The 12,777-nt window shown below is 38.7% G+C and overlaps 1 protein-coding gene across 5 annotated transcripts in view; it reads left to right on the forward strand.

The window, feature by feature from the left end:
* The window catches only part of frmd4ba (FERM domain containing 4Ba), a 58,439-nt gene that overhangs the window by 37,789 nt on the left and 7,873 nt on the right, over window positions 1–12,777 (forward strand). For all 5 annotated transcript variants that reach the window (XM_079841212.1, XM_079841213.1, XM_079841215.1 and 2 more), the window contains exons 9-19: window positions 544–609; window positions 1,064–1,121; window positions 1,432–1,518; window positions 9,415–9,491; window positions 10,080–10,218; window positions 10,353–10,494; window positions 10,592–10,725; window positions 10,824–10,940; window positions 11,037–11,265; window positions 12,028–12,075; window positions 12,508–12,640. In XM_079841212.1, coding sequence (XP_079697338.1) covers window positions 544–609; window positions 1,064–1,121; window positions 1,432–1,518; window positions 9,415–9,491; window positions 10,080–10,218; window positions 10,353–10,494; window positions 10,592–10,725; window positions 10,824–10,940; window positions 11,037–11,265; window positions 12,028–12,075; window positions 12,508–12,640 — 1,230 coding nt within the window. The remainder of the gene's footprint in view (window positions 1–543; window positions 610–1,063; window positions 1,122–1,431; window positions 1,519–9,414; window positions 9,492–10,079; window positions 10,219–10,352; window positions 10,495–10,591; window positions 10,726–10,823; window positions 10,941–11,036; window positions 11,266–12,027; window positions 12,076–12,507; window positions 12,641–12,777) is intronic.

Below are 12,777 nucleotides of genomic sequence, written 5' to 3' on the forward strand. Positions count from 1 at the left end.
ACGTCTAGATGTTGAAGTCTACCACCTTAAAGGGATTGATGTGGCAGCTTTAATCAATGGGTATTGAGTGTGGGGAGCAGTAAGACAGAAAACCAGTTAACAGACAGCAATTATTGAAGTGTGTGAGTGGGAATGAGTATGTTAGGAAACAGCTGTGCGTTAGTGCAAGTGTTTAAGAGGCAGCTGTGCGAGTGAGTGCATAAGCAGCTGTGTTAGGTTATGCATAAAAATTGTCTATATATTGTAATTTTAGTGCATCAGTCATATTAATTTCCTTTTTGTTGTTTCATATTAATACTTACAGCATGTGTGTGTGTCTGTTTGAGGAACCGGTTATTAGGATTATTGCCACAAACAGTGTGTGTCACAGGACAGCCAGCCAGATGGCATTTCACACATGGGTGGACCTGGTGTAATATCTGACTAGTTAATAGTCTGACTAGCCACATCATTTTAAATGGCACATTCATGTATTGGTCTCATGCTCAATTACTATTTGTTGCAATTGTGCGGATGGTAACGTTTCTCTCTTTTGCTCCCTAGTGAAGATAAAGTAATCGAGCATTATAAGAAGCTAAAAGGACTCAGTCGTGGACAGGCTATCGTACGGTAAGCACACTAATAATTGATATGCCTGACATAAAGGACCTCAAAGAATGTACTGTAGATACAGGAACTGCGAGTCTGAGCCTGTTGCCCTGCCTCTGATAACTGCTGCACCGTTGTTTGTGGAAGGGTGAAACTGTGTAATTAATTAGACCACATTACTGAAAGTGACTGTTTTCAACCGGCCTAATCACACTGTCCCACTTTATTCTTAGCTCATTGGGATGAGACAAGGTCATTTCTGTCAGCTTGATTTGTGCTCCTGGATTGATATATTGACATTGTCCCTCGCTGTGATAGCACCAGGAGTTTGTAGGACTACTGTCAGTGATACATTATAAATGATTAACTAGGGTTAAAATGTTGTTCATCCTTGTTGTTTTTGTCTGAAACACTATCTTATTAACTTTCTGTGCTATACTGTCATTTACTGGACTGTTGTAACTTTAATCAACAGGTATATGACCTTAGTTGAGTCCTTGCCTGCATATGGAGTTCATTACTACAAAGTGAAGGTGTGTGGTTTGATTTATCATGTGGTATTTTAGGACATACAAAGCTAGACATTATAAATACTGAAGCTGCCATAATTAGTATGTCTTTAACTTGATTTATGGTTGGTTAAATAATTATCCAGTAGTAAAATGTGTGTGGTATAGTTATAATTGTGCTTAGTTCATTAGAAATGTCTCTGGAGATCAAACAGTGTTGTTTAAATAGCTGCTACTGTTTGTGAATGGCTGTGTTGGTTGGACCCATTTGATCTTTTTTTGTTCTCTACCATCCCAGTCAAAAGCAAAAAAGTAATTACCTTTTCTTTGACAGGACAAACAGGGCATACCGTGGTGGTTGGGGATTAGCTACAAAGGCATTGGCCAGTACGACCTGCAAGACAAGCTCAAGCCACGAAAGGTTTGCAGTTTTGTTTATTTGTTTGTTTTTTGTTTTACCCTTGTGCTAAAGGCTGATTTATACTTCTGCGTCGGACCTACGCCGTATCCTCTACGCCGCAAGTTCCGTGTTGGTTTTCATTTATACTTCTGCGTTGTTGTCCGCGTCAATGTGCAATTACACATGCAGACCGCTAGGAGGCAGTGTCCACGGGCATGTTGATGGTAACCCACAGTATCAATGCAAAAGCCGAAGAAGAAGCGGCTTGTTTACATTGTCATTGCATGGGTCTCAATCAGCTCCCTGGTTCAGTAGTCAGGGCACTGATCAGCACATAATTCAGTGGGCTGACTCCCTGATCAGTGCCCTGACTACTGAACTAGGGAGCTGATTGAGACGCACCCTAAGTATCAGCAGCAGTGATGGCGGCAGATAGCGGCTTTTCTTGCGGCTTGAGTTGTTGTATCTAATACAAATTAAGCATCTCTAGTTGATTAGTGGAGTTACATAAGAGGCGATCTGGCGCTGGAATGCGTTTTGGAAATCATGCAGAGTGCTCATGGCGCTGTTTTCAGTATCGGTGGTTCGTGCTGACGAGCGCTTCAATCGATTGCTGTTGCGGAGACTTTATTAGTTCCGTTGAAATCGCAAAACAAAATGCACCCATTGTGATGTGTCCCTGTTCTTGATATACAATCACTGATTAACATCTTTGGTTTTAATGAGAAAATAAATAAACTATACTCAGCGGATCTATGTTTTTATTTACTAACATAAAGAATCTCTGCACTACAAAATATTGTGTTATATAGCAGATGTAAGGATTAAACTATCATCCCATTTCTGGACACACACTCCTATCACAGATTTTTTAAATTAATTTATTGACCTGAGGGAGGGGTTCTGGCAGACCAACCAATCAACCAATGCGGCCCGCGTAGAATTGACACGTTGTTACATTTTTGGAGAGGTGCGCGTCAGGGTACGGCGTAGGGTACGCGCGCATCACACAGCCTACGACACAGAAGTATAAATTGGCCTTAAGAGCCGTGCACAAGGGAACAGTGGTGATGGAGAAAGTTCTATGGTTCTTTCTCGGTTCAAAATCATAATTTACGGGTGTATTTATCTGAAATGCTTACCACCAGGGCCAGGTTTACCTCTTATTGTGACATAGGCAAAAATCTATTTATGTACTGTATTTTTAAATTAAACATTTATATTATTAACTTTTGACCAAAAACCAGCTCAAATGGAGTTTTTGACCAGCAAATGTTAGACATATGTGTTTTGTCTAGGGATGCACCGATCATGATTTTTCATTGGCCGATTCCGATAACGGTTGCTGGTTATTTATTTATTTATTTATTTTTTCAAGTAAATGTATTTGTTTATTTTCTCTATAACAGGCCAAACTGGCCTTAAACAAAAAATATCTGTTGCCATTTGAATTTAGAGGCAACCACGGAATTTAATCATGATCCAAAGATGCTACACACTTGTAGCATGAGCATTTGTATTTGATTTAAATTAGATTTGTATAATTTCAAGATTTAAAGCAAAAACTAGTCTGACTTAGATTTGTGAAATTAAGACACACCTGCACAAAACAAAAAGACTACACAGACTAAATTAAAATGTAAATTCACTCTCCGACAGTAGGTGGCGCTTCTGGAACAGCAGCAATGCATTTAACGTTTATAAAAAAAATAAAAAAAAAGGGAAAAATATAAAAATTCCAAAATATGGGAGATACAAGGTTGCCATTCGACAGAGACAATATTTATTTTATTTAGCTGTTTTATTTTAAATTACATTTATATAGTAATTGTAAAAAAAATGCCTATGCATAAATCTGGCCCTGCTTGCCACAATAATAGGCTGCAATTTCACTGAAAAAACAAAGCAGAATTTAAAAGTTTGGGGTCAGTTAGATTTTTTTATCATTTTTTGAGAAAAAATTCTTAATGTTATTCAGCAAGGATGCATTTAATTGATCAAAAGTGACCGTTTAAAGACATTTATAATGTTAAAAAAGACTTGTCTCAAATAATTGCTGTTCTGTTGAACTTTCCATTCAAGAATTCTTGAATGTATCACTGTTTCTTTCTGCAAAAACATCAAGCAGCACAACTGTTTTCAACATTGATAATGATAAGAAATGTTTATGGAGCACCAAATCAGCATATTAGAATATTTCTGAAGGATCATTTGACACTGAAGTAATGACTGTTGTATTCAACTTTGCCATCACATGAATAGTTTATATATTAAAATAGAAAACAGTTAATATTACAGCAATATTACTGTTTTACTGAATATCTGATCCAATAAATTCAGCCGTAGGTGTGTATTTTGAGACTTTATTGGACATTTTGAGACTGTCAAAAACATTTTATAAAAATCTCACCGACCCCAAACCTTCAACCAGTGGTGTACAATTCTGCTTGTGGATATATACTCTAGTTTGCTTGCTACCAAAGGCCAAATTCTAAATATCGTCCAGATTTAATGGCATTAAACTAACAAATCCAGTGCTTAGTTCACCCTTAGAATCAGTCATTGTGTTAACCCAGTACCTTGTAAACCCAACTTTGTTTCCAAGTGGATTGGTGCACCCCAAATCCCACATGTTGTCTTAGCTCTAACTTTGTTCTTTGGCAGTTTTACTGAACATTCTCATTTATCACAGATTTATCACATTTTAAATTTTTGAGAGATTCGTAACCATTGCTCTTTTTTATGAGGAGGACTTCTATATTTCACCCCAGCCTCACTCATTAAAGTGTCTGTTAATTGGCATCCATTACACCAATGCTTTGTAGGATGCAGCTGGGTGTGTATGTATATTCAGTCCTGTGCCAGAGTGTTAATGGGCAATTCCCACTCTGTAACCCTGCTGCATGGTTGCAATGAACACCAGCCCCTCCCTGTGGAGGGTGTAATTATGGAGCTTCATGGGGAGCAGGAACTGGAGCGATGCCAGCAATGTGAGGTCTGAAGGGGGATTGGCTCCATTGACAGAGCCCCAATCAGCTCTTCTCCTGGCAAAACTAAGATGGCTACAGGAGGGTTAGAGGGTGAACATAGAAATCCTTTCTATTTCTCATTTTGTCCTAACAGAAAGATAATGTGGTACCATGGTACAGTGAATTTATCACATAGTATTAACAGGATTCTTTGATATATATTCACATTTTTACAAGGTACCATGTCCAAAAAAGGCAATAAATCTGGTCATCTTCTCTCCCATTCCCTCCCTCTCCTTTTTGTGTGTCTTTTCCCACTCGACTGGGTGTTTTAACTCTCTTTTTGAAAGTACACTAGGCCCTGTCAGAGTGCAACCCATCATCTGGCCAGTATTGATTGTACTTCCTGCCAAGAGGGCAGTTTTTGTGTCCGCCCGCCCCCCAATCTTCTTCCAGCACGCCAAGCTCATTATGCAAATCTGACCGCCATTGTGCATTTCACTCGGGCCAGACAATTGATCAAGCAATAAAGCACAATTAGCTTAGCAGGGGGCCATAAAGGAGAGCGAGGGGTCTCGCGGCTGTAACTCCTCCACATACAAGAGCTATTGGGTGTCTTCAGTATTGAAAGAAGCCCTGAAACTTTCCCGGGCTCTGAACTGATGCGCTATGAAAGCCGTGAATTAAGTGTATTTTGTATTGTTGCTGATAAAGGTACATTTGAAAAACCAAAACTCCCGTCATTAGTCTTAATTTTATCCCATATTTTGTATCTTATTCACATTAGTATAGGGAAGTTGCTGTAGATCTTGACATATTGCTTGGCAGATGATTGGTTAATCGTTTCCTAATTTTGGTTTTAATTTTGACTGGGAAATCCTCTGCCAAAATGTGATGATCCCCTTGCAATAAGTTCTAAAATATAAAAGAACCAAATGTGATTATTATTATAAAGATAAGCTGTTGTTTGCTAAATTTAATAAATGGCTTTTATAGTGTTACTGTACTGAAGCTAAAGCAAATTAATAAAGTATTACCTGAAAAATATTGACTTTATATTATATTGACTGTATTAAAAACCTAACCTGGCAACAACCCAAAACACCCTAGTGTTAAGGTGGCGAGTTTTGCACAGGCAAGGCAAGCACTGCTCATGTTCCTTTCTAAATGGTTTACTATTTATTTGTGGTTACCTTTATAGGGATTGTGTGTGTATGAGCGTGTCTTGTCTGAGAGGGGAGAATGCAGAATATGTTTGAGTCATAATTCTGAGCCGACAATTGTGTCTGGATTATCTGTAAATATGATGACAAATCATAGACGCATCAGAGATTTTAAGACCATGCCAGACAATGTAGGTTTTGGTTTTTCAGCAAACATATCAAACATGAACTCATGTATGAAATGCTGTTTCTTTGAAGGCACGTTGCAGACCAAATAAAAGCATTGAGTTCATGTTTGATCATGTGTATTGGTGGTGTCTGGTGTGGCTTCTTTGTTATATTTACAATAATTTGTTCCCTTACTGTCTGAAGAGTTAGGGTTTTTTGGGGGGGGTTTTACACATAAATCTGTGCTCTATTTTGATGTTTCGTGGGCAGGTTCACGTAGTCAGAGTTTTTGAGATTGACGACTGCATTTGCTAACAGTTTTTACAAAAAAAATTTGTTACGAGTCCTGAAAATTGTAACATTTTGGTTATAGAATGCTGTCTCACTCTCATTATAGATCTATGTGTGAATATAACTGTACTTACCGCTCCAAAAAAGGACTTCTGTGTAAATTCAGCTTGAAGATCTAGTGACACATCTTGAGGGTGTGTCAATATTCGAAACATATTTCTGCACTGTATCATTATCCCAGTGACATGAAAGAGTTTAAGGTGTGTATGATTATAAAATAATACTTCCACACATCCAGATGCATGAGTCTTTTTAGATGCGTGTAATGCCCGGATTTGAATCCCATGATATCGATACTGGTGCTAAACGCTACTTGGTATCACGTGTTACATTTGCCTCAGGATCAGTAATACTTGAAAAAAATATTTCATCTGTAGGGTTTGGGTCTGCAACAATAGCCACCCTGAAAATTTGTATTTTATTTTATGTTCATTTCCATTTTTACGTGTTCATTTGCTTTCTATTTGTTTATTATTATTTATTTTTATTTGATCTCCACTTTTGTTCATTTAATGTAATTACATTTTTATTTTGGTTAACTTCTGCAGACTTCCTAGATGTGCCTGTCTGTCTTGCTTTATCAGTCACAGACAGTCTGAGGTGTTGAGGATTGTTCCCATTGTCTTTCCATTTGCACGCTGTCCCAATCTCCCCTTAGACTTTATCTAGTTATCTCTTATTTAATTGGCTAAAAGAATTATGCTGAAATAGCTCGTCTCACTCAATGCAGTCATTCTAAATGACTGCTGTTAATGTATTGTTAACAATGGTTTTCTCTTACCCTGCCCTGGTTTTAAATTAGCTGATTTTGCACTTAGTATTTCTGTGTCACAAGAAACATATTATAATGTGTTATCACATGTTTTTGTAATAAAAAAACATGACTTTAAAAATATTTTTTGGGGAGCAGTCGTGTGTTTATACTGTTTATTTTACTGTTTAGTTATCCTAGGTGTATATGACATTCTTCTTTCAGACGAATACAATCTGAGTTATATAAAAATGTCCTGGCTCTTCCAAGGTTTATAATGGCAGTGAAGGGCTGTTTCTGTCCATAAAAGTGCTCCACACGGCTCCGGGGGGGCTTCTGAAGCGAAGCCTTTGTGTGAGAAAAAAATACCCATATTTAAAACTTTACAAACTGTAATCTCTAACTGTCGTATGAGTGTTCACGAGAGACTGGCGTTCCAGCGTAGGACGCTCCGGTGAGAATATGCTAGTTCTCGCAAGAACCAAGTTTTTGTGTTGTTCTATCCTCTGCACTTCTGCGTTCATCACCGGAACTTACGCTACGCCTGCGTCCCACGCTGGAATGCCAGTCTCTCGTAAACACAGCATGACCGTTAACGGAAGTTAGAGATTACAATTTGTAAAGTTTTAAATATTGATATTTTTCATACGCAAACGCGTCACTTTGCTTCAGAAGGCCTTTATAACCCCCCGGAGCCGTGTGGAGCACTTTTATGGACTTCAAAACAGAAACGGCCATTCACTGTCATTATAAAGCTGGGAAGAGCCAGGACATTTTTTAATATAACTCTGATTGAATTCGTCTGAAAGAAGAATGTCATTTACACCTAGGATGACTTGAGGGTGGGTAAATCATGGGCTAATTTTCATTTTTGGGTGAACTATCCCTTTAATCAATACCACCTTTTGACATCGACATATAAAGTGTATTTTTTGTCTTTTTTTGAATGTCAGGGAAAGGTCAGGGAACTTTCATGTTGTCAGATAGTGAGACATTCCATGTTGCTGTCGCTTCAGCTATTTAGTCACTGTGAGAGAGGCATGCTGTTTTCACCAGGAGGTGAAGAGTGCCATGGCCAGCCATTAATGATTACAAGAAAGTAGTAGATTCCTCGCATATTTGCCTTGGGAAGCGTAAGAGAGCAAGCATCCAAACCAACAGGTGATGGGTTAAGATTCAGACTGTAAAAATGAGACACACCAGGAAAAGGAACACGGATTAATGAATAGCTATTGAAAGGTATACATTATGATCAATGTTCTAAATCCCCTCCCAAAATGAAACCGGAGGAATGCCATTCTATGTGTGTGTATTTCAGTGTGTAATTTTCAGAGCGTAACCTGTTTGTCTGGTTTGACAAGGACAGGAAGCGAGTATCAGAGTAAGAGGGAGGTGACTGTGAAGAAAGAATGAAGTTGGGAAGGCTTAATTACATGTGTGAGTTCGAGAGTTTCAGAGAGATGATGGCATAGTTGTCAGGCGGATACTGAGAGAGGAACAAGTTCTTAAAGAGAAGTCTAGCTCAAGGTGGGTAAGAGCAAAGTGAGGTGCTAGTGATGTCACAGAAAGGGGGAGGGAAGAGGCGGGGCTCATTCGCCTGAAACTCTTGCAACACCTTTTGGTCTCTTTGAAAGCAGACAAGAGAGTATTGTTCAAGGAAGCCACAACCCTGTGGGAAACTTTAGATCAGGACTAAACTGAACCTGTCCAACTATCAAGGGATTCTACAGGCTTACTAACTGATCTGGTAAGGTCCATTTTAAGATCTTTGAAATTAGAATAAGTTGTCATTAGTAATTTTGTTGTTATTAAACATGACAGTCAGAAATGTTACGTTTTAATATGCTCTTAGCAGTCAAATCTACAGTACGATCCATGCACGGATCATATTGTTCCTATGCATATTACTCCGAGGTGCATTGGAGCAGTACCTGGTAGGGAGCATTTATTAACATTCCGGCTAAATCCTCACCCCCGCATGCTGATAGTAGTTGGATATTGTACTTTCCCTGCCCTAAGCTGGGAAAAGCTATGACGGAGCTCTAGAAAAAGGACAGTTCTCATGAATGACAGATGTTTTTAGCACAGACCTGTTTTTCAGTGCTCTCCCTTTAGGGCAAAATTTATTTGCGAGCTCAGTGGACGCTTTGCTTCTGTCGTGCTTAGATTGTATTGGTTTTATACCTGAAGCAACTGTCTTGTGCTTCCAGTTAAATATATCAATATCCATATGGATTTGGTGATGTTTTTGTGAGCAAATTCAGAGTATAGTGTTTCTAGGAGGGAATTAATAATGTATTTTTGCTTTGACAGTGAAAGCAACAAAAAAAAACAATTCGCTGAAATACAAGGATGTAAAAGTTCTTGTTGAATCTCACAAAGAAATATGCAAATCATACAAATGAATGCTCAATGAAAATATATGCTATTTCTAGGGGGAAATTGTTTTTTTCTTCAATGAGAAAAAATCCTTTATATAGCTCTTGTCTAAATCTCATTTCCTTTTTCTCTGTAGCTCTTTCTGTGGAAACAACTTGAGAACTTGTATTTCCGTGAGAAGAAGTTTGCCGTAGAGGTCAACGACCCTAAGAGGTGAGAGAATGAGACAAATCTACTCTGGGTCGAGCTTTCATATATTTTAATGTGACATAAACCTGAATGAGACAGATGGAAGCACTCAATGAGCACAGTTTTTGATTTGTTCTTACTGTAAAACGTTCAGCATTATTTTTGCCCTTTGACATGGCCTTTGAATAGACTAAGTAAATGTTAGTGATGCAACGCCTTTTGACGTAGCTGATGGGTTTCCAGCGCTGAACTGCTGCACAGTGAAGCAATCGGTCACTTTACGCTGTAGTAGTAATACGGGCTGGGGTTGCTCTGTAAACAAAGATGATATCACCACTGTACATTGTTTCCATAGTGTCACTAACCTGCCTTATTGTCAATTGGTATCAAATATCATATAACCTAAAAACTGCTTTATGTAGTAACATTCAATTTAATTGGTCCATTTAAGAACGATGTAGTTTGACCTTTTTAAGCATATCATATTTTGGTGGAATTATGTCCACATCTTTGAATACCATGAAATATCTGTTACAGAAAACATTTTCATTGATACAAAATAGGATGGGAATGTATTATGGTTGACTTCAATGTGCACGTGTTAATCCACAGAAGAACAGCTTCTAGACGCACATTTGGTCAGTCTGGTCAGGTCATCCACACGTGGTATGCCAGCCACTCTTTGATCAAAACCATCTGGGTAATGGCAATCAGCCAACACCAGTTCTACCTGGACCGCAAACAGAGTAAAGTGAGTATGCATTAGCATTAGTGCATCTTTAATACTCAAATTCAGAAATGCACAAATTATTGCTCTGTCCCTGCGCTGATATCATGCAAAAGTAATTGAGATGATGAAATGACTTCTTCTTTTTTTACCTAAAGGCTAAAATAACTACAGCAAGAAGTTTGGGTGATATTGCCATGGATCTCTCAGAGACTGGAGCTCCAAGGAACAGTAAGCTGGTCAGCATGGAGAGTAAAGACAAGCTCATCATGGCCAGCAGTGGAAGTTTGATCTCTTCCAGTAAGACCATCTCTTTCACTCATTCCAAGAACAGCCTAATGAACTTTGTCGTTCATACTGATATCATGAATGAGCTTACTTTTGCTTTCGTTTTTAGATTCTGCAGACAATGATGTGAATGAGGAACAGAAGAAAGAGAAGATTGCTGAACTGAAGAGCAAACAGGAGAGCTTAAAGGAAATTCTGGCCCTAAAGGAAGAAGAGCTGAAGAAAATCTGCCTCCGGGAAGCTGTTAGTAGCTTGTCATATTTCCATACAGTCTTTTAAGTTTGTCCATTTAAACAGGCCTATCTTAAGATTTTCTTTGCCTTTTATTTTTATTTAACTAGGAGCTGACCGGTGTGTTACCTAAGGAGTATCCTTTGGCATCAGGAGAGAAACCCCCCACAGTTCGAAGGCGCATGGGAACTGCTTTCAAACTGGATGATCTTTTCCCTTATGATGCGGTAGGTTGTCTCATTCGTTCTTCTCAGAAATACTGCAAGAACTGCCTCGTATTTTCTGTACTTCTATGCTAATTTAAGCTCCCTCCCTCCTTGCAGGACCCTCGTCTAAGAAACCTGGAGAGCTGCTTTGCACTACAGAAGAAGATTGTGGAGGCAGCGAAAAAACTTGCCTATGAAAATGAGCTCTGTAAAACCGTGAAGAAGAAACGCCGGAGAAACCTTCTGGATGCTACCAAAAAACTTCTGGAGATTGAAAATGAGATTAATGATTACAGAGTGAAGATTGGCCAGGAGCCCACACAAAGAGCTTCCGTCATCATTGCTGGTGCTTATCTGGTTTAATCATTACTCATGATTATATAAATGTATTGGTCAAAATATGTGGGACATTAGCCCCTTTCACAAAGCAATCACGGTAAATTGCCGGAAAATTACCAGAATGTCTTTACCGGTAAAAAAAATATGTTGTTCACACAAGCATTCTGGCTTTTTACCGGTAAGAGACCGTTCACCCATCAGCAGCAAAATACCGGTAAATTCTGTGATGTCAGTCATCTTTAAACGCTGCGAGACCTGGCGCAACGGTCAAAGATGATAATTTGGCACATATTTAAATAGAAAAACTATTAAAAGCTTACTGTAAACAGCGCAGAGTAATCACGTGATCTCCATAAGAACTTATGATCGGCCCAAAGCAGACGTTTTGCGTCTGCACGTTCTGACTTCATACGTAAATATACTGGTAATCTTTATACTGCATTCACACAGCGCATATTAACGGTAATTTACTGGTAATGTTACATCTTCCCTTTCTGGGAAATAGCTAGGACCAATTTACCGGTATTTTTGAAAAGGTCCTGTTCACACATGATCTGTTACCGGAATTTTACCAGTAAAGACTGTATGTGTGAAAGGGGCTATTGAAAACATGCATGCTTATACAGCGTATGCAAACTATGCGCTCTGTTTACAGTCATGCTTTTATGGTTTACTTGTGATGAGCTAATGTTTTAGGTTAGTAGCAGTAATAGATCATGGAGGCAATGAAATATTACTGACAGAACTATAATCTCAATTGTTTTTGCAGATGATGTGAACCTTGACAGCCTTTCTGACTGCCTGAATTTGGAAGATGGTGAGTACTGTTGGTGTTGAATACAGGTACACTACCGTTCAACATTTTGGGGTTGTTCTTATGCTCACCAAGGCTGCATGGCAAATAGCTGAATTTTCAGCAGTCATTACTCCAGTCACATAAACAACATAATAATTTGGTGCTCAAGGTACATTTCTTGTTGTTATCTGTTATTTTTGTGGAAGCTGTGATTAGATTTTTTTCTGTAGCCTTTGAACAGGATTTATTTGAAAAATAAATATTTTGTAATATTATAAATGTCTTTACTTTCACTGTTGGTCAGTAAAACTGAATAAAAGTAATATTTTCTTTTGAAAAAATCTTATTGACCCCAAACTTTTGAACAGTAGTGTATAAATGCCTGTAGCACTTGACGCTGCAGGCTAGACTCGGTGGCTACTCACTTAATCTTGTTAAATTGTTTTGTCTTAGATGAGCCATCGCAGAGACAACGCTCACGTTCAGTACAGTGTTCTCCACGTCCCAACTCGTCAAACTCCTTTGCTCCATCATACCATTCAGATCACATAGATCACGGCAATGACGACTACCAGAACTGCAGCAGGTGAGAGACCCGCCAACCACAGCTCTTTAGAATTAAGCTTGAGCACTTCGTTCCTTTCTCTGCCTCTGGCTGGTGTTTGCTTTTGTGCCCGTTGAGCTAGTAGAGACCTGTGATCAAGGAATCAGCCCTGCATTCCA

This window comes from Gobio gobio (assembly GCF_949357685.1).
Source record: "Gobio gobio genome assembly, chromosome: 17".
Taxonomy (NCBI): Eukaryota; Metazoa; Chordata; class Actinopteri; order Cypriniformes; family Gobionidae; genus Gobio; species Gobio gobio.